This window comes from Oncorhynchus kisutch, linkage group LG28, assembly GCF_002021735.2.
Source record: "Oncorhynchus kisutch isolate 150728-3 linkage group LG28, Okis_V2, whole genome shotgun sequence".
NCBI lineage: Eukaryota > Metazoa > Chordata > Actinopteri > Salmoniformes > Salmonidae > Oncorhynchus > Oncorhynchus kisutch.
In genome coordinates, this window is record NC_034201.2 from 22800880 (window position 1) to 22828651 (window position 27772).

The window sequence follows — 27772 nt, forward strand, 5'->3', positions numbered from 1 at the left end:
AATGAACAGATGCACATTCTCTGGCAACATATTAAGAACACTTACACAGTCACAAACAAATGCAATGTCTGTTAACAGATTTTCAGAAAGCAGAGAACCACACCAGATGTCCAGAAGAACAGCACAATGACCTAAAAGCCATAAATATAATCTTCACACATGCAGATAGACTGGAGGGGACCATGCAGCAGCAGTAGGCTTTGGCTTTTAAACATCTTTCCCCAGGATGTGCTTTAGCAGCTTGGTCTTAGATGGTTCTGCAAGGCTTTGAGTTTGTTTCAGTGACCTGTTGGATTGAGTTCTACTGTCCTGCTGGGACAGTCCCATGGCATGACTGAGGTAAGCCATCAGGATATGCTTACACTGACACAGGAGGAGGAATTTTAGGAATTTTAGCTAGCTTATTAAATCTAATGCGTTGGAGCCATGAGAGTGTGCAGCTTTTCTTTTCTGTGTGTGTGTGTGTGTCACAAACAGAATTCAACTTCAGACAAGTTTGCACATACGCTTATCATCATCATGATTAATATATGTATGACTCATTTGTTTTTAACTTACGGTTATTACATATATAAAACATTTAATAACCACAACGTCAGTATTTGTCATACCAATGTAATAAGGTAGGAAGAATGTATTATATTCCCTAAAAACATTTGGCAAAAATAAGTTCCATCATCTCAGGGATATTTTTCAGAGTAACAGTTCAGTACACAGTGGTCTCTCTCATGCTGGTCTGCGGTTCTGGAGCCGGGAGCCTGGGCTTTCAAGGTCTGTAGACTGTCCAGCCAGTATGCTCCATGTGAAACCCCCAGTGGCCCACTAGGGTGACCTAGTTCTGTTTGATAGACATAGACCAATGATGCGGATGATGACGCGGTCTACAGTGAGACTGTGGCCCACCCCCTGGTCTGGTCTGGCCCTGATTTGCCCTAACTGACCCATGACGGGGTCACAATGATGATGACATGGTCTGCAGTGTCCTTAAAACAACACAGACAGCTCTGGCTCTATGTGGGAGAGGGGGGAGAAGTGTGGTCAACCTCACTGTGAGGTATGGATATACAGTATTCTGTTTTCAGGGATATATTCAGAGGCAGCTGAGGGTTGATGGGATTTTGGGGTCTTATTGGTTTTGGGCTCCTGTGTGTCATATGGGATGGACAGGTTTAAATGAGACGTAAAAAGACCACTTGTGCCAGTGTCTTGCTAATAATGATCCAATAAGGATCTCTTTTATCTCTTGAACATCAGTCTAAGAATATAAGACTATGATTGACCCTTTAGTCTCTCGCTGCTTTCTGTTACTCAGGTTGATTTTAGCATTGTCACTCTAGGGACTGGAGTTGTCCTTATTCAAGGTGTAGCTAGCAGCCCACATGGTTTTGTAGCAAATAGAAACCCTAAATCAAAGACGAAACCTGACCAAAATATCCGCTGTCTGCTCAGTGCTACTGTTATACAGATTAACATGTGAGCACTTTCTGGGAGGGAGTAACCCTGAAAGGTTGAATTCCGCATCTTGTCTTGCTCAGGATCTATGCATTATCCAAGACATAGAGCCTGATCCGACAAGGTGGTGTGTGTGTTTGTGTTTGTTTGTGTGTGTGAGTGTGCTTGCGTGCATAGGTTTTGTATGATGTCTTTGTAGTATATGGCTGTATGTTCTATTAATATATGAATACGTTATTATTGCTCTGTGCTCACCAGCAGGCTCTCGTTCTTCTTGAGCACGGTGTAAGTGAAGGCTGGGCAGGGGCAGTAGTGACAGGAGGTGTAGCAGGTGCACCACTGAGAGCATCTTTACTGGCTGCATCAGTGCTTTGTATGGTAACTGCTTGTCATCCAATCGCATGGCCCAGTACATCACTGTGGCTGAGCTCCCTGACATCCAGGACCTCCATACCAGGCGGTGTCAGAGGAAGGCCCTAAAAACGGTCAAAGACACCACCACATAAGTCACAGACTGTTCTATCTGCTACCGCATGACAAGCGGTGCTGATGCACCAAGTCTGGAACCAACAGGACCATGAACAGCTTCTACCCCCAAACCATAACACTGCTAAATAGTTAACCAAATAGCTACCCAGATGATCTGAATTGACCCCCCCCTAACTCTTTTTACCCATCTGCTTATTATTTATCCTGTTGCCTAGTCACTTCACCCCTTCCCATGCGTACATACAGTATCTATCTGAATTACCTCGTACTCCTGCACACGGTACTGGTACCCCGTGAATATAGCCAAGTTATCGTTACTCATTGTGTATTTATTCCTTGTTTTATTATGTTTCTATTATTTTTCTATGTTTCTCTCTGCATTGTTGGGAAGGGCCCATAAGTAAGCATTTCACTGTTAGTCTACACCTGTTGTTTACAAAGCATATGACAAATACCATTTGATTTGATTTAAAGTGTACAGCAGCCCTGACCCGACCATTACATTCAACAAAACAATTTTTAAAATAAAAAAAATGTAACCTTTATTTAACTAGGCAAGTCAGTTAAGAACAAATTCTTATTTACAATGATGGCCTACACCGGCCAAACCCGGACGACGCCGGGCCAATTGTGAGCCGCTTTATGGGACACCCAATCACGGCCGGTTGTGATACAGACTGGATTTGAACCAGGGTGTCCGTATTGACGCCTCAAGCACTGAGTTGTAGTGCCTTAGACCGCTACAGACACAGTAACAAAAACAACAAGTAGGATTCAAAGACAAAGGCAGAGCTGGACAAAAACACAGGACTGTGGATTTATGCAAACAAGGAAATAAACAACCATGGAAAGATTCTCTGAATCATCACAGTGTTGTAGAAGAGAGAGAATGTCTTGTGTCTCGAGCAAGTACTTGATCTAACAAAGTTGTCCAAAAATTCTGTAAATTCTGTTCGTACTTATACTGCCTTTGTCTGCCAGTGATAACAGCTTGAGTCAATTCCACACATGTTCACAACAGCTGAGGAAGGAGCTCTGAAAACGGTCGATCAGTAGAACAGGTTGAGGAATGAGGTGAAACAAGCTCCCACTGACCTCATCTCATCCTTATCTCACCAATCCCTGAGCTCCTCCAAAGAGCCCTAACACATCCTGCTAACTTCACCCCAAGTGGTGAGGGTAGGCAACATCACCCCCGCCGCGCTGACCCTCAACACGAGGGCCCCACAGAGATGTGTGCCTAGTTCCCTCCTGTACTTCCTGTTCACCCACTACCGTGTGGTCATGCACGACTCCAACACCATCATTAAGTTTGCTGATGACACAACGGTGGTAGGAGGTCAGTAACCTGGCATTGTGGGGCCGGAACAACCACCTCTCCCTCAACGGAGCTGATCGTGGACTACAGGAAATGGGAGGGGGCAAGCACACCCCCAGCCACATCGACGGGGCTGTAGTGGAGCAGGTCGAGAGCTTCAAGTTCCTCGGTGTCGACAGCACCTCCTCCCCCTCGGGAGGTTGAAAAGATTTGGCATGGACCCTCAAATCCTCAAAATGTTCTACAGCTGTACAAATAAGAGCATATTGACTGGCTTCATCACTGCTTGGTATGGCAATAGCACTGCCTCGAGCACTACCTTGATCGCTACAGAGGGTGGTCAGGACAGCCCAGCACATCACTGGATCTGAGCTCCCTGCCATCCTGGACCTCTATATCAGGCAGTGTGAAAGGATGGACCGGACTCCAACCACCCAAGCCATGGACTGTTCTCTCTGCTTCCACACAGCAAGCGGTACCAGTGCATTTAGTCTGACACCAACAGGCTCCTGAACAGCTTCTATCCCCATGCCATAAGACTGCTAAATAGCTAACTAAATAGCAAACAAAATGGCTACACGGACAATCTGTGTTGACTTTTGTATTTTATTCTTATTTTTGCACTGTCTCCATTCACACTCACAGGGCCCTACACACTATGCACACTGACACTCCAACACACATACAAACACTCGATCAATTTTTTGCTCACACACACACATACATTTATACTAACTCTACACACACCCACAAACAATCATCATACACACTGCTGCTACTCTGTTTATCATATATCCTGATGCCGAGTCACCTTACCCCTACACATTTCTACCTCTATCGATCCAGTATTCCTGCACATTGTAAATATGGTATTGTAACTGACCTTGTATATAGTATGCTTACTTACTTTATCGTGTTCTTCTTATTTCTTGTTTGTATATATTGTGTGTTTTTGTTCTACCTTGTTATTTGTATTATTACATTGATATAGATTACTGCATTGTTGGGGTTAGAGCTTGCAAGAAAGGCATTTCACTGTACTTGTCCATGTGTCATTAAATCTTGGGGCTTGTTCAGGATGATGTTACGTTACAGAACATTCAGATAGGAATAAATGTATGGTGTAGAACAAATATGATTGTCCGTCAGATAGAATATGGAATTGTGTCAGGTCTGTTCATTCTATTTTTACCTGAAACATCCACAATGTTTTACATCACTAAATACACCCCTGGTGTCTGGAAGAGGGAGCATGTTAAACATCTATTGGATTTAAGAGTGGTAGACAGTAATCTCATAAAGCTAGCCAGGTTTCTCCAAATATTGCATATACTCCTACAAATACTGTAGCTGTAAAGTATACCTAAACTCGCATGCCAGACAACAACTCCTGGCCATACCAGACACTTAGTCCATACTCAGTGGTGGAAAAAGTACCCAATGTCATACTTGAGTAAAAGTATATATACCTTAATAGAAAGTTACTCAAGTAAAAGTAAAAGTTACCAAGTAAAATACTACTTGAGTAAAAGTCTAAAAGTATTTGGTTCTAAATATACTTAAGTATCAAAAGTAGAAGTTAAAATATAAATCATGTCAAAGTCCTTATATTAAGCAAAGCAGACGGCATCATTTTCAGGTTTTTAAATGTATGGATAGCCTGGTGCACACTCCAACACTCAGACACAATTGACAAATTATGCATTTATGTTTAGTGAGCCCACCAGATCAGAGGCAATAGAGATGACCACGTATTCTCTTGATATGTGTGTGAATCGGACCATTTTCCTGCCCTGCTAAGCATTCAAAATGTAACGAGTACTTGTGGGTGTCAAGGAAAATGTAAGGAGTAAAAAGTACATTATTTTCATTAGGAATGTAGTGAAGTAAAAGTTGTCAGAAATATAAATAGTATAGTACAGATACCCCAAAGTACAAAGTATTTCTACTTAAGTACTTTATGCCACTGTTCATACTTGGTGACGGACTCCAGCCCCATTCTGAAGATGAAGCATGAGGGCATTAATTCAGAAGATTACACAGCCTCGTCACCACAACTAATGACTCTCAACATGGCAGAAACAGGCTCCATTATTCACAGTCGTGTAGTCCCTTCCTAGTGACCTACAAAATAAAACACCTCATTCATTGAAATGTTACATTATAAACGAGTTACTCCGCAGGGACAATTCCATGGAGTCGATTTAAAAAGTGACAAAAGCAGAGTAACGAGACTGAAAACCACCCAGCTGAGAGCACTGGAGGGAGACTGTAACTGTGGTGTGTATTCGTTCACTCCCCCTCAAGGATTTATGAGCATTAAATTGATATAACAATGCCGGTATGGTAGACAATCTATCTACAAACTAACTCAATGCTTTTATAGTAGTTGAGGGGGAGTGAACAAGTGCACACTTCAAGGAGAGGGGAAAAATGGGAAATTTGGCCTGACATATTGTTAGGTTCTAATTCTCAGTGTAAAAAACTCAACAGACATTATGAAAGCTTAACCAAGTTTATTCTTCCCAGAGGATCAATACAGCTGCATTAGACAACAAAAAATCACACAACCACTGAAGCACAAGCATTTCACTACACTCGCATTAACATCTGCTAACCATGTGTATGTGACAAATAAAACGTTTGATTTGATTTGATTTGATGTAACCCTTCCTCCTACACATCTTTACTGCTAGGCAGGACACAAAGTGATACGGCCTTCATCAGTAATACATGGCTCTCTCCCCTTATCAATGCCTGCCATGTGACCTGATATAATGTAAACGTTATACATTACCCTCTCTCCCTCAGTGACATGAATAAGTATATTTCATATTCTCAGAACCCAACAGTATGAAGGACTGGCCATACAAGATACCTTGGCAAACAAAACTACCATCTGTGTAACTGAAACCAGGGAAATGAAAAGAAAGGATAGCAGATGAAAAAAAGAGGAGAAGGGAGTCTCATTTATCAACCTCTTGTTCATGTAAAACAAACTCATGAGAGAGGCAACATGGCTACTATCAGTTAGTGTCCCACACTAGAACTAAGGGAGCCTCTAGCCAGGGCTAACAAGGTAATACAGACACTGGACTGTAGGCTACTGTCTGACTAGGGATTCTGCAGCGAGGCATTTTAAAGAGAGAATGTAAAACACACACTGTCAATAGCCCTGGTTTTCATTTGGAGGGTTGCCAAATATAAGAAAAATAGGATGCAGGTGCTGTGGCAATCCTCCGCCACCATGAACAACACCATGACATTCAACGTTGTGCCACTTGGACAGCAGTGTTAATTTCGTCAACAAAACTCATTGTTTAACACCTATTTTTCAGAGGCACTGACTAAATTGCCCCAGAAAAAACTATAACTAAACAAAAACTATTTGTGACTAAAATCTGACTACTAAGTGGACTGGAAAAAACTACACCGGGCACACACAGCCTCCATCAGCTGGTGATCTACGGGGGAGCAAGCGATGAGTGTGGGCAGACAGGCAGACAGGCTCCGCTCCAGCTCCGCCTCCGATTATACACATGCGACTCTCTTGCTTCCCCATAGCTAACCAGTTACCACCATCATTCTAGTTAGCTACCCGTTGCTTGGTTAAGAAACCCAAGCTGCTTTATGAAATAAAAAAACAATAGCAACATTAAGTTTAATAGTAAAAACAGTCTAGTTATGTTTTTCTCTACCTTGAGTATAGAAAATGTGTCGGTCTTTGAATTTGTAGTCTCGCTCAACCCTACCATTTTCCCCACTGAATTTCATAGCCAGGTTCTGTAGCCAATGTACAAGTCAAGTCTCCTACTTTTCCTCAGAGAAAACAGCTTGAGAGATTACCGTTCAGAAGATAATAATACGGGCGCTACATTTTGTTCTTTCTATCGTGCATTGGTGGGCCGCATTTTACATTAAAAAAGCATATCGGTTCAGTTCTAAAACTAGGCTAATTGTGGACCAGACCATTAATCACTTGTTTAGGTTACACCTTGTTCAGTCATGTTACCTCATTAGCTAGCTATAGGCCTAGCTAACAACCTGGGGCGTGTTCAGTAGAACGCAACGTTTTGGAACGTTCAGAAAGAAATATACTATGTAGAACAAACATGCCTCTCTGACATGTTGAATAAGAAATAACCTTGGCTCTATTCATGGAATGCAACTTTTGAAAACATTTTGCAACTGAACGTGGCCCTGGTAATATTACCAGTGGCCTATATGCAAACATTTGGTGGCACAGAAAGAAAGAAAAGGCAAACTATTTATTGACTAAATTCTTCTTGCCACTACACTATATCTAACTGGTTGAGAGAATGCCAAGAGTGTGCAAAGCTGTCATCAAGGCAAAGTGTGGCTACTTTGAAAAATCTAAAATATGTTTTGTCTAACACTTTTTTGGTCACTACATGATTCCGTATGTGTTTTTTAATAGTTTTGATGTCTTCACTATTATTATGCCATGTAGAAAATAGTACAAATAAAGAAAAACCCTTGAATGAGTAGGTGTGTCCAAACTTTTGACTGGTACTGTATATTTGTCATATTTATACTTTTGGGAAGAGAATAGGATGTTATGATGCAAAATATGTTGGTAGGACAAGGCTATGTATGTTTGTGCACATGGAAATCAGGGATTTATGTTTACTATGGGTTAATGATCCAATACAAATATGATGTGACTAAAATGTGACTAAAATTAAAGGGCATTTAGTTGACTAAAATGGCCCACTGTTTTTGTCATTTTGACAGTAACTAGACTAAATAATTATTCAAATGACAAAAATGTGACTAGGCTTACGATTTTTTTAAAGACTGAATGAACACTGTGACAATTAACCCAGGTTGCGTTGTTGTATTGCCCATTATAATTGACATGTTGATTAAAATCCCCCAGAGATCAAAGTTCAATTCAAATAAAGGACAAAGTATTCCTTCCTGGCTAAGAACTCAGTGGAGAAGATAAATAAAAGGTCTTTCACTACTGAATCAGAGGAAACCTTGAATCTCAACTGCCCAAATATGGTGTACCCTCCCCCTCAGACCACAAAACAAGGCACCCTAACCTAAATGAAGACCAGGTTATCCCAAACACAAATACCCACACACTTTTGCACTCAGGGGCAGCAGGTAGTCTAGCGGTTAAGAGCATTGGGCTAGTATCTGAAAGGTCGCTGGTTCGATTCCCCGAGCTGACTAGGTGAGCAATGTCTTAAATGTAAAAAATATAATGAATTTTATTTCCATGGGACAATCAGAGATTCTAAAGCATTAGAGTAATTGAAAACCAGCTCACATTTGGGTATTTTTTTGTCCTCTGTTGGCATTTCAGAATGTACTACTGTTAAGCTCTGGCCACAAAGCCAACGGGTAGGCCCAACATAAAACCACACTTAAACGCTCCCTGGTATTCTCCTTCCACTGTTTGGCAGGTGTACAAGCTATCCTAACAGGGGACTCCACAGTCAGCTAGACTGCAAATCAAGCATGAGCTACTTCAATCTCAGCAAATGACATGAACATGAGATTCAGCTCCAGTGTGACTGGAGTTGGCTTCTCTATTTTTATGGTAGAAATGCCGGGTTCTCTGGGCACTACTTAGAGGGAAGCCATCATGTGCCAGAGAGCTCAGAGGTTTGGAGCGATGGCTTTTTCATCAGTCCATCAGTGCCAGCCCCAATTATCAGTTACAACCCGTCAGGGAGGACTATAGAGGACTGTAGTTGTTTGTGGGAAGTCACGACAGGCACAGGGCCAATGATGCATCTTACTCAAGGCTTCAGACTGCATCATAACTCTGGATTGTTTGGCTAGATTTGTCACAAAGGGGTGAAATGTCTGCCTTTGAGCGTTAACTCAGTCATATTTCAACCAAACATGGTAAATATTTAACCACATTTAAGGCCTCAAACTATAACCACATGGCAGAGATCCATGTAAAACTTTATTGCAGGAAGGAAAGAGGAAAAGTGACAAAAACACAAGTCAGCAGATTCAACACGTGCATGAATCTGCAAACTGTTAACTTTTCCTTTTAAAGCAATAAACTGACTTTTTAAAAGTCACTGAGGGCGACACTGATTACATTTCAACAGGAAGGATGGTTTGGAAAAGCAAAGGCTGAGTGGGTGAAATGATAACACAATTGGAGAGCTGCTGCTACTGCCTGGGCTTTACACAGAGTCAATATCCAGGGGCTAAGATTTGGTGAGGACTCATCAGCAATACCCCCAACCCCCCTCAACCCCCCTCTCTACCCTGTGGCCCCATAGACTAATATACATTAATGGGGAGACAGAAACATAATTAGAGACATAGGGGCCTGAGCAAAGGTGCAAACGGAGCAGCTGCACCCCCACTTGCAAAGTAGGGGTGCAAAAATCCTCCTTTAACCTGTCTCCTCCCCTTTCATCTACACTGATTGAAGTGGTTTGAACAACTGACATCAATAAGGGATCATAGCTTTCACATGGATTCATCTGGTCAGTCTACAGTGCCTTGCGAAAGTATTCGGCCCCCTTGAACTTTGCGACCTTTTGCCACATTTCAGGCTTCAAACATAAAGATATAAAACTGTATTTTTTGGTGAAGAATCAACAACAAGTGGGACACAATCATGAAGTGGAACGACATTTATTGGATATTTCAAACTTTTTTAACAAATCAAAAACTGAAAAATTGGGCGTGCAAAATTATTCAGCCCCTTTACTTTCAGTGCAGCAAACTCTCTCCTGAAGTTCAGTGAGGATCGCTGAATGATCCAATGTTGACCTAAATGACTAATGATGATAAATACAATCCACCTGTGTGTAATCAAGTCTCCGTATAAATGCACCTGCACTGTGATAGTCTCAGAGGTCCGTTAAAAGCGCAGAGAGCATCGTGAAGAACAAGGAACACACCAGGCAGGTCCGAGATACTGTTGTGAAGAAGTTTAAAGCCGGATTTGGATACAAAAAGATTTCCCAAGCTTTAAACATCCCAAGGAGCACTGTGCAAGCGATAATATTGAAATGGAAGGAGTATCAGACCACTGCAAATCTACCAAGACCTGGCCGTCCCTCTAAACTTTCAGCTCATACAAGGAGAAGATTGATCAGAGATGCAGCCAAGAGGCCCATGATCACTCTGGATGAACTGCAGAGATCTACAGCTGAGGTGGGAGACTCTGTCCATAGGACAACAATCAGTCGTATATTGCACAAATCGGGCCTTTATGGAAGAGTGGCAAGTAGAAAGCCATTTCTTAAAGATATCCATAAAAAGTGTTGTTTAAAGTTTGCCACAATCCACCTGGGAGACACACCAAACATGTGGAAGAATGTGCTCTGGTCAGATGAAACCAAAATGGAACTTTTTGGCAACAATGCAAAACGTTATGTTTGGCGTAAAAGCAACACAGCTCATCACCCTGAACACAGCATCCCCACTGTCAAACATGGTGGTGGCAGCATCATGGTTTGGGCCTGCTTTTCTTCAGTAGGGACAGGGAAGATGGTTAAAATTGATGGGAAGATGGATGGAGCCAAATACAGGACCATTCTGGAAGAAAACCTGATGGAGTCTGCAAAAGACCTGAGACTGGGACGGAGATGTGTCTTCCAACAAGACAATGATCCAAAACATAAAGCAAAATCTACAATGGAATGGTTCAAAAATAAACATATCCAGGTGTTAGAATGGCCAAGTCAAAGTCCAGACCTGAATCCAATCGAGAATCTGTGGAAAGAACTGAAAACTGCTGTTCACAAATGCTCTCCATCCAACCTCACTGAGCTCGAGCTGTTTTGCAAGGAGGAATGGGAAAACATTTCAGTCTCTCGATGTGCAAAACTGATAGAGACATACCCCAAGCGACTTACAGCTGTAATCGCAGCAAAAGGTGGCGCTACAAAGTATTAACTTAAGGGGGCTGAATAATTTTGCACGCCCAATTTTTCAGTTTTTGATTTGTAAAAAAAGTTTGAAAAATCCAATAAATGTCGTTCCACTTCATGATTGTGTCCCACTTGATGTTGATTCTTCACAAAAAAATACAGTTTTATATCTTTATGTTTGAAGCCTGAAATGTGGCAAAAGGTCGCAAAGTTCAAGGGGGCCGAATACTTTCGCAAGGCACTGTACATCATGGAAACGGCAGGAATTCGTAACGTTTTGTATACTCAGTGTATATAATAATTATCAGATTGCATTTTGCACCCCCTTACCCCGTTGCTCCCAAGCCACTGTCTTGGTTCAGTGCAGTTAGAAAGCACTAATGGCACCACTGGTGTTTAAATTAAAAGGCACCTGCAAAGTAAAATTGGTTAACTATAGTTGAAGTTGGAAGTTTACATACACCTTAGCCAAATACATTTAAACTCAGTTTTTCACAATTCCTGACATTTAATCCTAGTAAAACGTCCCTGTCTTAGGTCAGTTAGGATCACCACTTTATTTTAAGAATGTGAAACGTCAGAATAATATTAGAGAGAATTATTTATTTCAGCTTTAATTTCTTTCATCACATTCCCAGCGAGTCAGAAATTTACATACACTTAATTAATATTTGGTAGCATTGCCTTCAAATTGTTTAACTTGGGTCAAACGTTTTGGGTAGCCTTCCACAAGCTTCCCACAATAAGTTGGGTGATTTTGGGCCCATTCCTACTGATAGAGCTGGTGCAACTGAGTCAGGTTTGTCGGCCTTCTTGCTCACATACGCTTTTTCAGTTCTGCCCACAAATGTTCTATGGGAGTGAGGTCAGGGCTTTGTGATGGCCACTCCAATGCCTTGACTTTTTTGTCCTTAAGTCATTTTGCCACAACTTCGTAAGTATGCTTGGGGTCATTGTCCATTTGGAGACCCATTTGCGACCAAGCTTGAACTTCCTGACTGATGTCTTGAAATGTTGTTTCAATATATCGACTTAATTTGGCTACCTCATGATGCCATCTATTTTGTGAAGTGCACCAGTCCCTCCTGCAGCAAAGCACCCCCACGACATGATGCTGCCACCCCCGTGCTTCATGGTTGGAATTGTGTTCTTCGGCTTGCAAGTGTACCCCATATTATGCAAGAACAGCTCAAATATACAAAGACAACAACTGTTTGAATGATGTCTGTGAGTATAACAGAACTTATTTGGCAGGCAAAACCCAGAGGACAAACCATCCAGGAAAAAACATTTTTAAGGTCACTCTCTTTTCAATGGGTTTTCTTTGTGGATCTAGATTTGTTTGCAGTGCAAGCACTTGCTTGCATTTCCTATCGCTTCCACTAGATGTCAACAGTCTTTAGAAATTGGTTGATGTTTTTATTTGAGAAGTGAAGAAGTAGGGCTGTTCAGAATGAGGGTCGAGTCTAGTGTACTGTTGTGGTTGGGGTGCGCGACCTGAAAGCTCGCTCCACAATGTTTGTATCCGCTATTGAACGCAGTTTATCCCGTCTTAAATTGTATCGAATATTTGCGTTAAAAATACCTTAAATTGTATTAGGAAAGTTGTTTGAAATGTTTGGACAAAGATTACAGGTAACTTATTAGATATTTTTTAGTCATGTTGTGCGAGTTGGAACTGGTGTTTTCTGGATCAAACCCGCCAAATAAATTGACATTTTTGAGATATAACGACAGAATTAATCGAAAAAAAGGACCATTTGTGATGTTTATGGAACATATTGGAGTGCCAACAGAAGAAGCTCTTCAAAGGTAGGGCATGAATTATATCGTTATTTCTGAGTTTTGTGTCGCGCCTGGCGTGATGAAATATGTCTGTGTTTGTTTGATGGGGTGTTGTTCTCAGATATTCACATGGTTTATTTTCGCCGTAAAGCCTTTTTGAAATCTGACACAGTGGCTGGATTAACAAGAAGTTAAGCTTTATTTTGACATATTGCATGTGTATTTTCAGGAATATTTACAATTCTGTAGTTTGAATTTGGCGCCCTGCACTTTCACTGGACGTTGGTCAGGTGGGACGGTAGCGTCCCATGTAGCCTAGAGAGGTTTTAAGACATGAAGGTCAGTCAATGCGTGGCTACTTTGAAGAATCTCAAATATAAAATAGATTTTGATTTGTTTAACACTTTTTTGGTTACTACATGATTCAATATGTGTTATTTAATAGTTTAGATGTCTTCACTATTATTATTAAATATAAAAATAAAGAAAAACCCAGGAATGAGAGGGTCTGTCCAAACCTTTGACTGGTACTGTATAATTTGAGATGCGAGCACCACGAGCAAATTCACTGTATCATTTCACAATGCCTGCTCTAAAAATTAGGGGTTCAATGAGGGTTCTGAGATCCTCAAAGTTCCTTGAAGAACCTTAGGCTTCTTGGCACTGAAAAATGCCCCCAAAAGGTTCTTCCAAGAACCCCATAGGTGGTGGGGTTAATTGAGGAACCTATTTAGTTCTTGGGGGTTCTTGCAGAACCCTAACAGCCCAACCAAAATGTTTTGATTTGAATTTAGCACTTAACTGAAAAATGTAAAGATCTCAATTTAAGGTAAGTTTTCTCCATTTATGATCTAAATTAAAATTGTCTTTATGATGACACCATTGATGAGATCTGACTCTAAACATGAAATCTTGTTAATTATCAGGTATCCTATTGAAATATTGAGTGCCATAGTCAGAAGTGAATTGTTATCTGTAGGAGGAATGTATATGGTGGAGACAATTAAGCTTGGAATGTACTGCGTAAAGGAAAGGCAATCACATGTTGGCAGGCACTGATAAGGGTGGAGAGATGTGGTTTGAAGAATGGGGGGCCTAGGTTAGGTCAGATCACATTAAAGGAGAAGGAACAGTTTATTATGCGCATCACTTGATTTCCAGACTAGCAATAAAGATGTCATGTTTAGAGAGAAGGAAAACGTCACCCAAATTGGGGTATATACAGTGCCTTGTGAAAGTATTCGGCCCCCTTGAACTTTGCGACCTTTTGCCAAATTTCAGGCTTCAAACATAAAGATATAAAACTGTATTTTTTTGTGAAGAATCAACAACAAGTGGGACACAATCATGAAGTGGAACGACATTTATTGGATATTTCAAACTTTTTTAACAAATTAAAAACTGAAAAATTGGGCGTGCAAAATTATTCAGCCCCTTTACTTTCAGTGCAGCAAACTCTCTCCAGAAGTTCAGTGAGGATCTCTGAATGATCCAATGTTGACCTAAATGACTAATGATGATAAATACAATCCACCTGTGTGTAATCAAGTCTCCGTATAAATGCACCTGCACTGTGATAGTCTCAGAGGTCCGTTAAAAGCGCAGAGAGCATCATGAAGAACAAGGAACACACCAGGCAGGTCCGAGATACTGTTGTGAAGACGTTTAAAGCCGGATTTGGATACAAAAAGATTTCCCAAGCTTTAAACATCCCAAGGAGCACTGTGCAAGCGATAATATTGAAATGGAAGGAGTATCAGACCACTGCAAATCTACCAAGACCTGGCCGTCCCTCTAAACTTTCAGCTCATACAAGGAGAAGACTGATCAGAGATGCAGCCAAGAGGCCCATGATCACTCTGGATGAACTGCAGAGATCTACAGCTGAGGTGGGAGACTCTGTCCATAGGACAACAATCAGTCGTATATTGCACAAATCTGGCCTTTATGGAAGAGTGGCAAGAAGCAAGCCATTTCTTAAAGATATCCATAAAAAGTGTTGTTTAAAGTTTGCCACAAGCCACCTGGGAGACAAACCAAACAGGTGGAAGAAGGTGCTCTGGTCAGATGAAACCAAAATTGAACTTTTTGGCAACAATGCAAAATGTTATGTTTGGCGTAAAAGCAACACAGCTCATCACCCTGAACACACCATCCCCACTGTCAAACATGGTGGTGGCAGCATCATGGTTTGGGCCTGCTTTTCTTCAGCAGGGACAGGGAAGATGGTTAAAATTGATGGGAAGATGGATGGAGCCAAATACAGGACCATTCTGGAAGAAAACCTGATGGAGTCTGCAAAAGACCTGAGACTGGGACGGAGATTTGTCTTCCAACAAGACAATGATCCAAAACATAAAGCAAAATCTACAATGGAATGGTTCAAAAATAAACATATCCATGTGTTGGAATGGCCAAGTCAAAGTCCAGACCTGAATCCAATCGAGAATCTGTGGAAAGAACTGAAAACTGCTGTTCACAAATGCTCTCCATCCAACCTCACTGAGCTCGAGCTGTTTTGCAAGGAGGAATGGGAAAAAATTTCAGTCTCTCGATGTGCAAAACTGATAGAGACATACCCCAAGCGACTTACAGCTGTAATCGCAGCAAAAGGTGGCGCTACAAAGTATTAACTTAAGGGGGCTGAATAATTTTGCACGCCCAATTTTTCCGTTTTTGATTTGTTAAAAAAGTTTGAAATATCCAATAAATGTCGTTCCACTTCATGATTGTGTCCCACTTGGTGTTGATTCTTCACAAAAAAATACAGTTTTATATCTTTATGTTTGAAGCCTGAAATGTGGCAAAAGGTCGCAAAGTTCAAGGGGGCTGAATACTTTCGCAAGGCACTGTATACTACCACTGGTGGAACCATGTCTTTGTCTTTTGCAGCTGTATGACCCAATGGGTCAATAAACTTGGGTTAAGTTTTACTAGTTGTCCGTGAGTTTTACTCACATGTGTAATGGTTGTCTTCTTCCTCTTCTGAGGAGGAGTAGGAAATATCGGACCAATATGCAGTGTGGTAAGTGTTCGTCATATTTATTTCACTGAACACAGAAAACAAGCGAATGAAGAAAAAACGAAACAGTCCCGTATGGTGGAAAACACTGAAACGGAAAATAACCACCCACCAACAAGAGTGGGAAAACAGGCTACCTAAGTATGGTTCTCAATCAGAGACAACGATTGACAGCTGCCTCTGATTGGGAACCATACCAGGCCAAACACATAGAAATATAAACACAAGAACAAAACATAGAATGCCCACCCCAACTCACACCCTGACCAATCTAAAATAGAAACAAACAAAAGGAACTAAGGTCAGGATGTGACAACATGGCTGTTGTTTGACACTTTCTCCCCTTTTAAAATGATTTCCCCCAAAAAATTCAAACCAGAAAATTGAATCAGTTCAATGGATATCAATGCAAAAAGAGATATGAATATGTAAGAATAAGTTAAAGGCTAGTGCTGCATTGGGCACAGATGACTAAACTGCTCCCTTATTTGTGTGTGTCTGTGTCTGCTTGTATACTGATGAGAAGTCACACAAAGGTATGTACAATTGGTATTGGGTTGCCGCATAATGTTATGCAGATCACGTATCATCTACAGTTAATTTGTATTAATGGTTTATCTAAAACCTTATAGGACTCTGTCACAGCAGCCATCTTTTGTAACCGATGTGAAATAGCTAGCTAGTTAGCGGGGTGAGCGCTAATAGCGTTTCAATTGGTGACGTAACTCGCTCTGAGACCTTGAAGTAGTTGCTCCCCTTGCTCTGCAAGGGCTGCAGCTTTTGTGGAGTGATGGGTAACGATGCTTCGTGGGTGTCCAATTGTTGATGTGTGCAGAGGGTCCCTGGTTCGAGCCCAGGTAGGGGCGAGGAGAGGGACGGAAGCTATACTGTTACATTGGTGCCGTGACCCGGATCACTGGTTGCTGCGGAAAAGGAGGAGGTCAAAAGGGGGGTGAGTGTAACCAATGTGAAATGGCTAGCTAGTTAGCGGGGTGCGCGCTAATAGTGTTTCAAATGGTGACGAAACTCGCTCTGAGACCTTGAAGTAGTTGCTCCCCTTGCTCTGCAAGGGCCGTGGAGAGATGGGTAACGATGCTTCTGGGGTGTCAGTTGTTGATGTGTGCGGAGGGTCCCTGGTTCTAGCCCAGGTAGGGGTCGAGAAGAGGGACGGAAGCTATAGTGTTACATCTCTACATTATGAACAAGGTATGTGTATGAAAATCGTTGCCAAAAGTGAAAATGTGTTGCATTCAAATTTACCACAAAAACCAAGGTGCTAATCATTTGTATAATTATTATTTTTTGCATTTATAGACTTCACCCTCCCTACACCTCCGATGAATATAATAGGAAACCTGTTTGATCACCATGCACTTCAAAATCATTCTGGCTATGGATAGCCTGCAAAGGCCATTCAACACATCAACATCAACACGTCAGAGGATATATCCAATGGACTTTCGGCTCTGCTGGATATTTACCTCGTATTTGTTTTATTCTGCTTTTATGCTTTTAACTAAAACCATAATAAACACTGACAACTAAAATGTTGTGTTATTGTTATGCTGATTATTATTAATAATAATAATAAAGGGGGGGTTGAACTTTTTACCCCAAAAGGTTATAGGAGGAACCATTAATGGGAGTTATTTGAAGAACTTATAGGGGTTGCCCCAGTTTCAATTTGAAGAACCCATAAAGGATCCTCCAGGAACCTTTTCTTTTTAGAGTGTGTAATAACCATAATGAGCACGGGCATGTCTGATTAGGCTTCGCTGTAGTGCAGATTCTGACTTAGTAGCCTTCCATCAGCAGCTTTGTCGATATAACAGAGGTAAAAAAGAGTCAATTATTGTGAGTTACTGGACACATTATTTGTGGCCTTGCTCATGCATGCAGTATGGTGTGGGTCTTCATGCTACAGCTGGGTCTCATTTAGCGATTATCCCATGCCCATGCCCTAACAGTCACCACAAATCTTTGTCATTTTCACTTGAAGCAAACACTTCCCACGAACAAGTCACTTGCAGCTGAAACAGATGTTGTTCCGAGTGCGTCTGCCAACCTTGCAGCTGAAACAGATGTTGTTCCGAGTGCGTCTGCCAACATTGCAGCTGAAACAGATGTTGTTCCGAGTGCGTCTGCCAACCTTGCAGCTTTTCTTCCCCTAGAGCTGTGTGCAATTTTGCTGCTGCCTTGGCCTTCATATGTCTCTCACGTAGCCCGTGTGACAGACTCTCTCCTGCTCATGGTGTTGTTCATGCACAGCTTGAACAAAACATGTGCGTTAACAGCAACCAAGTCAAGAATGTTGTACCTAGTACCTAGTACAGCCATGCCAGCTGATCCAAAACATCAGACACTCGCTCACTTGCTACCCGATATGAATCCTTTCACAGATATGGAAAGTCATTCAGAATAAATCAGAATAACAATCATCAGAGATGTCATGATCCATTTGTTCCTACCATCTGAGTCGTTTTCATTCAGATTTCGTAGTATTGGTCTTGCCATTGTAAATGACTCATGCTCTCACTGTGTAGCCTTCTCCCAGGGCAGGCTTAATGCAGGAGTTTAACATGGCTGAATCCCCCGGCCCAGGTCCGTGGGGGGCGCAAGAGGAAGCAAAAAATGAAATACTAATCATTTTTACCCCCAGAAATTATAGAGAAAATATATATACTGTATACATTATACATGTAATATATAGGGCCTCGTTTTTTTTTACTGCAGCCACCAACCACAGGAAGACTCAGGAGCCAGCTCTCAATGAGTGTAGACAGCCTGCTGCTGCCTGCTGTTGCTCTGTTAATCATCAGATGGGGAGGACAGGAGGTAGGGGGGCCACGTGGGTAACTGGGGGGGACCAGCCTTGATTGGGTAACTGTTTAATAAAAATATATATATAAACTGAATAAGAAATACATGTGACTGGTTGTGTGAGTCAGGGGCTGGGCCCCAGCCTGTAGGTTGCGCATATGTTTTTGTTATTGTTATTATAATAATGTTTTATCCAAACACAGGAGCCCGCTCTCAATGTTCAAAATAACGAGAGAGCATAATTTAGCCACAGTGGATCAATAATGTATAAAAAAATAACTGTGGATTAAGTTTGCCAAAATAAAGGGGCCATAATGAGCTACCAGAACAGCTTCAATGCGCCATGGCATAGATTCTATAAGTGTACCTAAACCATGCCAGGAAAATGCACCCCACACCATAATATATACTTTGTAACCCTTATTAACTTAAGTGTTTCCTTTATTTTGGCAGTTAACGCAGTTTGGGCAGCATACACTCCAAATATGTCACACCCTGATCTGTTTCACCTGTCTTTGTGATTGTCTCCACCCCCCTCCAGGTGTCGCCCATCTTCCCCATTATCCCCTGTGTATTTATACCTGTGTTCTTTGTTTGTTTGGTGCCAGTTTGTCTTGTTTGTCAAGTTAGCCAGCATTTTTTGTTCTCAGTGCCTGCTTTTCCCAGTCAATCTTTTTCCTCGCCCTCCTGGTTTTGACCCTTGCCTGTCCTGACTCTGAGCCTGCCTGCCTGACCACTCTGCCTGACCCTGCCTGCTTACCTGTACCTTTGCCCCACCTCTGGGATTATTGACCTCTGCCTGCTTTGACTTGTCTATTGCCTAACCCCTGTTGGATTATTAAACCATTGTTAATTCAACGTTGTCTGCATCTGGGTCTTACCTTCATACCTGATAAATATGCAGGTTGTTGCATTGTGGCCATGGACATATAATCCATATAAGGGTTTTGTAACCTCTTACCCTGGCAATTTGACTGTGAAACTCATGGGTACACAAGCAATGGTTGTCAGTCCTGGGAACTGCCATCTATGGATTATATTTCCATGGTTGGTTGCGGCTGTCGTTTTGCCTTTTGCAGATTTCAAAATACAATTGCGGGAAAAACATACAGTTTGAAAGCAAATGGCTACTGCTGAATAGAGGAGACTAATCTGTCCGTAGAACCAATATTATAAATTTTCTTAACAACTCCTAATGTTTTTGCTAACAACAGCATTGTTTTCAAAGTATTTCATCTGGAGATAGGCTATTGGCATGACAAGCTCACCGGCCATCACCATGAGAAGCCTATGGCTGTTGTAGCCTGTTGTAGCCTATGATAAACAGTACCAGTCAAGTTTCTTTATTTTATAAACAGTACCAGTTTCTTTATTTTTACTATTTTCTACATTGTAGAATAATAGTGAAGACATTAAAACTATGAAATAACACATATGGAATCATGTCGTAACCAAAAGTGTTAAACAAATCAAAATATATTTGAGATTCTTCAAAGTAGCCACCCTTTGCCTTAATGACAGCTTTGCACACACTGCACTTTTTTGGTTACTACATGATTCCATAGGTGTTATTTCATAGTTTTGACATCTTCACTATTATTCTATATTGTAGAGAATAGTAAAAATAAAGAACAACCCTGTCACGGCTTCTATAAGTATTGGGTGGAGGAGTCAGGCGCAGAAAGCAGGGTAGTTCAAAAGATGTGGATCTTTATTTTCCAAAAAAACAGAGAGATGGTCACACCACACACACACGTGTAAAGACCCAGTCAAACAAACAAACAAGACAAAACTGATCGGAAAAATGACCACAAAACCGAGGGTCATGTCAGGGTGAGCCTGCAGGAAGGGTACCACATGAGGGAGGAGGATGTCTTCCCTGTAACGCACAGTGTTGAGATTGCCTGCAATGACAACAAGCTCAGTCCGATGATGCTGCCCCATGACGGACCCTCCACCTCCAAATCGATCCAACTCAAGAGTACAGGCCTTGGTGTAACGCTCATTCCTTCGACGATAAGCGCAAATCCGACCATCACCCCTGGTGAGACAAAACCTTGACTCGTCAGTGAAGAACACTTTTTGCCAGTCCTGTCTGGTCCAGCGACGGTCGGTTTGTGCCCATAGGCGACATTGTTGCCGGTGATGTCTGGTGAGGACCTGCCTTACAACAGGCCTACAAGCCCTCAGTCTAGCCTCTCTCAGCCTATTACAGACAGTCTGAGCACTGATGGAGCGATTGTGCGTTCCTGGTGTTACCTGGGCAGTTGTTGTTGCCATCCTGTACCTGTCCCGCAGGTGTGATGTTCGGATGTACCGATCCTTTGCAGGTGCAGCTGTCCGTCCTGTCTCCCTGTAGCGCTGTCTTAGGTGTCTCACAGTACGGACATTGCAATTTATTGCCCTGGCCACATCTGCAGTCCTCCTTGCAGCATGCCTAAGGCACGTTCACACAGATGAGCAGGGACCCTGGGCATCTTTCTTTTGGGGTTTTTCAGAGTCAGTAGAAATCCTCTTTACTGTCCAAAGATTTCATAACTGTGACCTTAATTGCCTACCGTCTGTAAGCTGTTAGTGTCTTAACAACCATTCCACAGGTGCATGTTCATTAATTGTTTATGGTTCATTGAACAAGCATGGGAAACAGTGTTGAAACCGTTTACAATGAAGATCTGGAAAGTTATGATAATTTTTACGAATTATCTTTGAAAGACAGGATTCTAAAAAGGGGACTTTTCTTTTTTTGCTGAGGTTAAATGTATTAATTTAGCAATATTTATACAATTTAAATAGAAATGGTCAGAATGAACATCATGGCCTTTATAGTTATGGCAGGGTTTCCCAAACTCGGTCCTCGGGACCCCAAGAGGTGCACGTTTTGGTTTTAGCCCTAGAATTATACAGCTGATTCAAATAATCAACTAATCATCAAACCCAAACACCAAAAAGTGCACCCCTTGGGGTCCCGAGTACCAAGTTTGGGAAACGCTGAGTTATGGAATTCCGGTGCTCTGAGTGTTAAAACACTTCTTCAATATAATTTATTGTAGCAAAACCTAAGAAATGGTTGTGTTATGGTCATAAATATGGATTCCCCTTGTTAAGAAACAGTGTAGTCTTGGCTTAGTTACAGTAGACATGTCAATCTCACTCACCAAAACAGGGCTGGTGTTGCTACACATATCAGGTCTAATCCTTACAAAGAGAAGGCAACTGCAGAGAGCTAAACATATATGTTTAATTGTTCCTAATATTCCAAATATTAGCCAGTACCCAATGCTGTGGCCAAATGGTCACCTAAAGTTATGGATGAGCCAATGTGGCAAACAAAGAGGAGCAACCTATGAGCAGGGAAAGGCCAGCTTATTCATTAGTTTCACAGCAGACATAAAAATAAATCAAAGACCAGAGCAACAAGTCCCAGAGTGGCTCCTCTCCCTAGCCCAGAGCTACAAAGTAGCATTAGGCTAAGCTCCGCAGACGGAGTAAGGTAGGTATTATTGCAAGCTTCTTCTCAGAAGTGATGTCCAAGTGGCTGTGTCATGGTTCCAGACACTAAATCCAGGGTCTGAAGTTTCTGACCTCATAAAAGCATTGAGCTGCTGGACAGAGTCAGGGGTGTGGGTTGGTGAGATGACAGTGGCCAGACATGAAGCTACTGACGTATCTGACCTTGTAGGTGGGTCTTAAACATTTGGGATTTAAGACCCACCTACTGTCACACCCTGATCTGTTTCACCAGTCTTTGTGATTTTCTCCATCCCCCTCCAGCTGTTGCCCATCTTCCCCATTTTTAAAATGTTTATTTAATTTTTTTTTATTTCACCTTTATTTAACCAGGTAGGCTAGTTGAGAACAAGTTCTCATTTACAACTGCGACCTGGCCAAGATAAAGCAAAGCAGTGCGACACAAACAACAACACAGAGTTACACATGAAATAAACAAGAGTACAGTCAATTACACTATAGAAAAAAAGAAAGTCTATATACAGTGTGTGGAAATGGCGTGAGGAGGTAAGGCAATAAATAGGCCATAGTAGCAAGTTTTAGCAAATTAACACTGGAGTAGGTCTCCCCAGCCTGGTGGGCACTGTGGCAGCCCCACGCACCAGGCTATCTCTGTGTCTTCTCCATCCAGAGTCTCCCTCCAGTCCGGACCGCCCGTCTGTCCGGAGCTGCCAGGGCCACCCGTCAGTCGGCAGCTGCCAGAGCCGCCCGTCAGTCGGGAGCTGCCAGAGCCGCCCTTCACTCCGGAGCTGCCAGAGTCGCCCTTCACTCCGGAGCTGCCAGTCGCCCTTCACTCAGGAGCTGCCAGAGTCGCCCTTCACTCAGGAGCTGCCAGAGTCGCCCTTCACTCCGTAGCTGCCAGAGTCGCCCTTCACTCCGGCACTGCCAGAGTCTCCCGCCTATCCGGCGCTGCCAGAGTCTCCCATCTATTCGGGGTCGCTGCAAGGGGCCCCAGTCCTGGGTCAGCGGCGAGGGTCGCCGCTCCAAAGGCACCACCTAAGTGGGCCAAGACTAAGGTAGAGTGGGGTCCACGTCCCGCGCCAGAGCCGCCACCGCGGACAGATGCCCACCCAGACCCTCCCCTATGGGTTTAGGTTTTGCGGCCAGAGTCCGCACCTTTGGGGGGAGGTACTGTCACATCCTGACCTTAGTTCCTTTTTTATGTCTCTATTTTAGTTTGGTCAGGGCGTGAGTTGGGGTGGGCATTCTATGTTTTGGTTCTGTGTGTTATATTTCTAGGTGTTTGGCAAGGTATGATTCCCAATCAGAGGCAGCTGTCAAATAGTTGTCTCTGATTGAGAACCATACTTAGGCAGCCTGTTTTCCCACTATGGGTTGTGGGTAGTCGTTTCAGTGTTTGCACCATACGGGACTGTTTCGGATTTCATTAATTCTCTTGTTCTTTTGTATTTAGTGTTCAGTTAATTAAAGGAAATATGAAGACGTACCACGCTGCGCTTTGGTCTGCTCCTTCTTCCTCAGACGAACATCGTTACAAAGGATGGCACTGTGATAGACAGCATCCAGTTTGCTGAGTAGAGTGTTGGAGGTTATTTTGTAAATGACATCAGCGAAGTAGAGGATCGGTAAGATAGTCAGTTCTACTAGGGTACGTGTGGCGGCATGAGTGAACAAGGCTTTGTTGCGAAATAGAAAGTCGATTCTAGATTTGATTTTAGATTGGAGATGTTTAATATGAGTCTGGAAGGAGAGTTTACAGTCTAGCCAGACACCTAGGTATTTGTAGATGTCCACATATTCTATGTCCGAACCGTCCAGAGTAGTGATGCTAGTCGGGCAGGCAGGTGCGGGCAGCGAACAGTTGAAAAGCATGCATTTCATTTTACTAGCGTTTAAGAGCAGTTGGAGGCCACAGAAGGAGTGTTGTATGGCATTGAAGCTTGTTTGGAGGTTTGTTAACACAGTGTCCAAAGAAGGGACAGATGTATACAGAACGGTGTCGCCTGCGTAGAGGTGGATCAGGGAATCACCCGCAGCAAGAGCGACATCGGTGATATATACAGAGAAAAGAGTCGGCCTGAGAATTCAACCCTGTGGTACCCCCATAAAGACTGCCAGAGGTCTGGACAACAGGCCCAACGATTTGACACACTGAACTCTGTCTGAGAAGTAGTTGGTGAACCAGATGAGGCAATCATTTGAGAAACTAAGGCTGTTGAGTCTGCCGATAAGAATATGGTGATTGACAGAGTCGAAAGCATTGGCCAGGTCGATGAAGACGGCTGCACAGTACAATCTTTTATCGATGGTGGTTATGATATCATTTAGTACCTTGAGCGTGGCTGAGATGCACCCGTGACCAGCTCAGAAACCGGATTGCACAGCGGAGAAGGTACGGTGGGATTCGAAATGGTCAGTGATCTGTTGATTAACTTGGCTTTCGAAGACTTTAGAAAGGCAGGGCAGGATGGATATAGGTCTATAACAGTTTGGGTCTAGAGTGTCACCCCCTTTGAAGAGGGGGATGACTGCGGCAGGTTTCCAATCTTTAGGGATCCCATTATCCCCTGTGTATTTATACCTGTGGTTTCTGTTTGTCTGTTGACAGTTCGTCTTGTTTGTTTACGTCAACCAGCAGTTTGTGTCTCAGCTCCTGCACTTTCCCAAACTCTCTTTTCTTGTCCTCCCGGTTTGGACCCTTGCCTGTCCTGGCCCTGAGTCCGCCTGCCTGACCACTCTGCCTGTCCCTGAGCCCACCTGCCTGACCACTCTGCCTGTCCCTGAGCCTGCATGCCGATCGGTACCTCTGCTCCCTTCTGGATTACCGACCTCTGCCTATCCTGAGCCTGCTGGCCGTCCTGTACCTTTGCTCTTACTCTGGATTATCGACCCCTGCCTGCCTTGACCTGTCTTTGCCTGCCCCTGTTGCTACAATAAACATTGTTACTTCGACAGTCTGCATCTGGGTCTTACCTTGATACCTGATACCTACAAGGTCGGATACTTAATGATACAGTATGTCAAAAAATATATATTTGCAACATAAAAAAGTTGCTTTCCAAGAATTATGCCCTTTGAAAAGCTGCTTCAAAAGAACATGTTGCTATTCCGCCAAAAACGTTCCCCTGATTCTCTGTGCCCTGTCACAACCAATGGGTCACAACCAATGGGTCACAACTGTCAACCAGTGCACAACCTCATATCCTCACGGAAAAGGTCACCTAAAGTTATGGATGAGCCAATGTGGCAAACAAACAGAAGCAAGCTATGAGCAGGGAAAGGCCAGCTTATTCATTAGTTTCACAGCAGGCACAATAATAAAACAAAGACCAGAGCAACAAGTCCCAGAGCGGCTCCTCTCCCTAGCCCAGAGCTACAAAGTACATAGGAAAAGGGGGTTAAAGTATTAGGCTAAGCTCCTCCGACTGAGTTAGGTGTTATTGCAAGCTTCTCCTCAGAAGTGACGTCCAAGTAACTGTGTCATGGTTCCAGACACTAAAGTTTCTGACCTCATAAAACATTGAGCTGCTGGACAGAGTCAGACGCGTGGGTTGGTGAGATGACAGTGGCCAGACACCTACATGATGCTGACAGATTTACCCTAAATAATGCTCCTGGAATCTTTCTGGAAAATGTTTTCGTAAAAGACCGGGCAGAGTACCCCTGCTAACACCTGTCCACCCAACAGCCTACATCAAATCAAATCAAATCAAATGTATTTATATAAGCCCTTCGTACATCAGCTGATATCTCAAAGTGCTGTACAGAAACCCAGCCTAAAACCCCAAACAGCAAGCAATGCAGGTGTAGGTCCCCTAGCCTATTTTTCAATGATTTGGACAGAAATACTCACACTTGTCTCACAAATGTATTCTTGAGTTAATGTCTTCCATAAGTGGTGCTAAATGCCATAATAGTGTAAATCAATCCAACACTGTGGAAGCAATGTGCAATCAATCAAACAGATTCATTCATCATGTGTCCTCGGGTACTGGGGTGAGGAGCGTATTGTGTCCTTCACAGGCAGAAAGGTGATATTTGTAGTCATAATACAGAACAATCAGGTAGAGATAATTATCTGTAACTCCATGGGTTACATCCTGGTTATGAGCGTGGAACACAGAGAATAGGGCAGGTTTTTAACAATGATTTACAATTATAGATACAACTATAGACCACTACTACAAGATATCTTGGCAAGCATAACTAACTACCATCTGTGTAACTGAACACTGGGAAATGAGAAGGGAGAGCAGAAGAAAAGAAGAGGAGAAGGGAAAGCAGGAGTCGCATTTATCAACCTCTTGTTTATGTAAAACAAACTCATGAGAGAGGCAATGTGGCTACTATCAGTTAGTATCCTATACTAGAACTATAGGAGCCTCTAGCCAGGACTGACATTATCACGACTTAGGATATGACCCAGATGCAGACACGGGAGGCAGATAGTACAGTTCTCTATTTATTAGAAACAAGGGGCAGACAAAGAGCAGGTCGAGGTTTGTGATCAGGTCAGAGTCAGTCAGGTACAGGACGGCAGACAGGCACGGGGTCAGGACAGGCAGAGGTTCTTAATTAGATCAGAGTCAGGCAGGTACAGGACGGCAGACAGGCACGGGGTCAGGACAGGCAGAGGTTCGTAATTAGATCAGAGTCAGGCAGGTACAGGACGGCAGACAGGCACGGGGTCAGGACAGGCAGAGGTTCGTAATTAGATCAGAGTCAGGCAGGTACAGGACGGCAGACAGGCACGGGGTCAGGACAGGCAGAGGTTCGTAATTAGATCAGAGTCAGGCAGGTACAGGACGGCAGACAGGCACGGGGTCAGGACAGGCAGAGGTTCGTAATTAGATCAGTCAGGCAGGTACAGGACGGCAGACAGGCACGGGGTCAGGACAGGCAGAGGTTTGTAATTAGATCAGAGTCAGGCAGGTACAGGACGGCAGACAGGCACGAGGTCAGGACAGGCAGAATGGTCAGGCAGAATGGGCAAGTCTGCTGGTAAGACCTAACAAGACAATATGAACTGACAACCGACAAACAGAGAACACAGGTATAAATACATGGGATAATGGGAAGATGGGCGACACCTGGAGGGGGGTGGAGACAAGCACAAAGACAGGTGAAACAGATCAAGGTGTGACAGACAAGGTAATACAGACACTGGACTGTAGGCTACTGTCTGACTAGGGATACTGCAGCAAGGCATTTTAAAGAGAGAACATAAAACACACACTGTCAATAGCCTGGTTTTCATTTGAAGGGTTGCCAAATGGAAGAAAAATAGGATGCAGGTGCTGTGGCAATCCTCCACCACTATGAACAACACCATGACATTCAACGTTGTGCCACTTGGACAGTTGCCCCAGGTTACATTGTTGTGTTGCCCATTATAATGTAATTGACATGTTGATTAAAATCCCCTGGAGACCAAAGTTCAATTAAATTCAGAGAAGGACAAACTATTTCCTCCTGACTAAGAACACAGGGGAGGAGAGAAACAAAAGGTCTTCCAATACTGAATCAGAGGAAACCTTG

The 27772-nt window shown here is 42.9% G+C and overlaps 1 protein-coding gene across 1 annotated transcript in view; it reads right to left on the minus strand.

The window, feature by feature from the left end:
• Positions 1 to 207: 207 nt before the first annotated feature.
• The window catches only part of LOC109873439 (zinc finger SWIM domain-containing protein 7-like), a 33335-nt gene continuing 5770 nt past the window's right edge, over positions 208 to 27772 (minus strand). Inside the window, exons 5-7 of the mRNA XM_031808577.1 lie at positions 24971 to 24991; positions 1708 to 1791; positions 208 to 363 (exon numbers count right to left, since the gene is read on the minus strand). Of these exons, the coding sequence (XP_031664437.1) occupies positions 208 to 363; positions 1708 to 1791; positions 24971 to 24991 (261 nt within the window). The remainder of the gene's footprint in view (positions 364 to 1707; positions 1792 to 24970; positions 24992 to 27772) is intronic.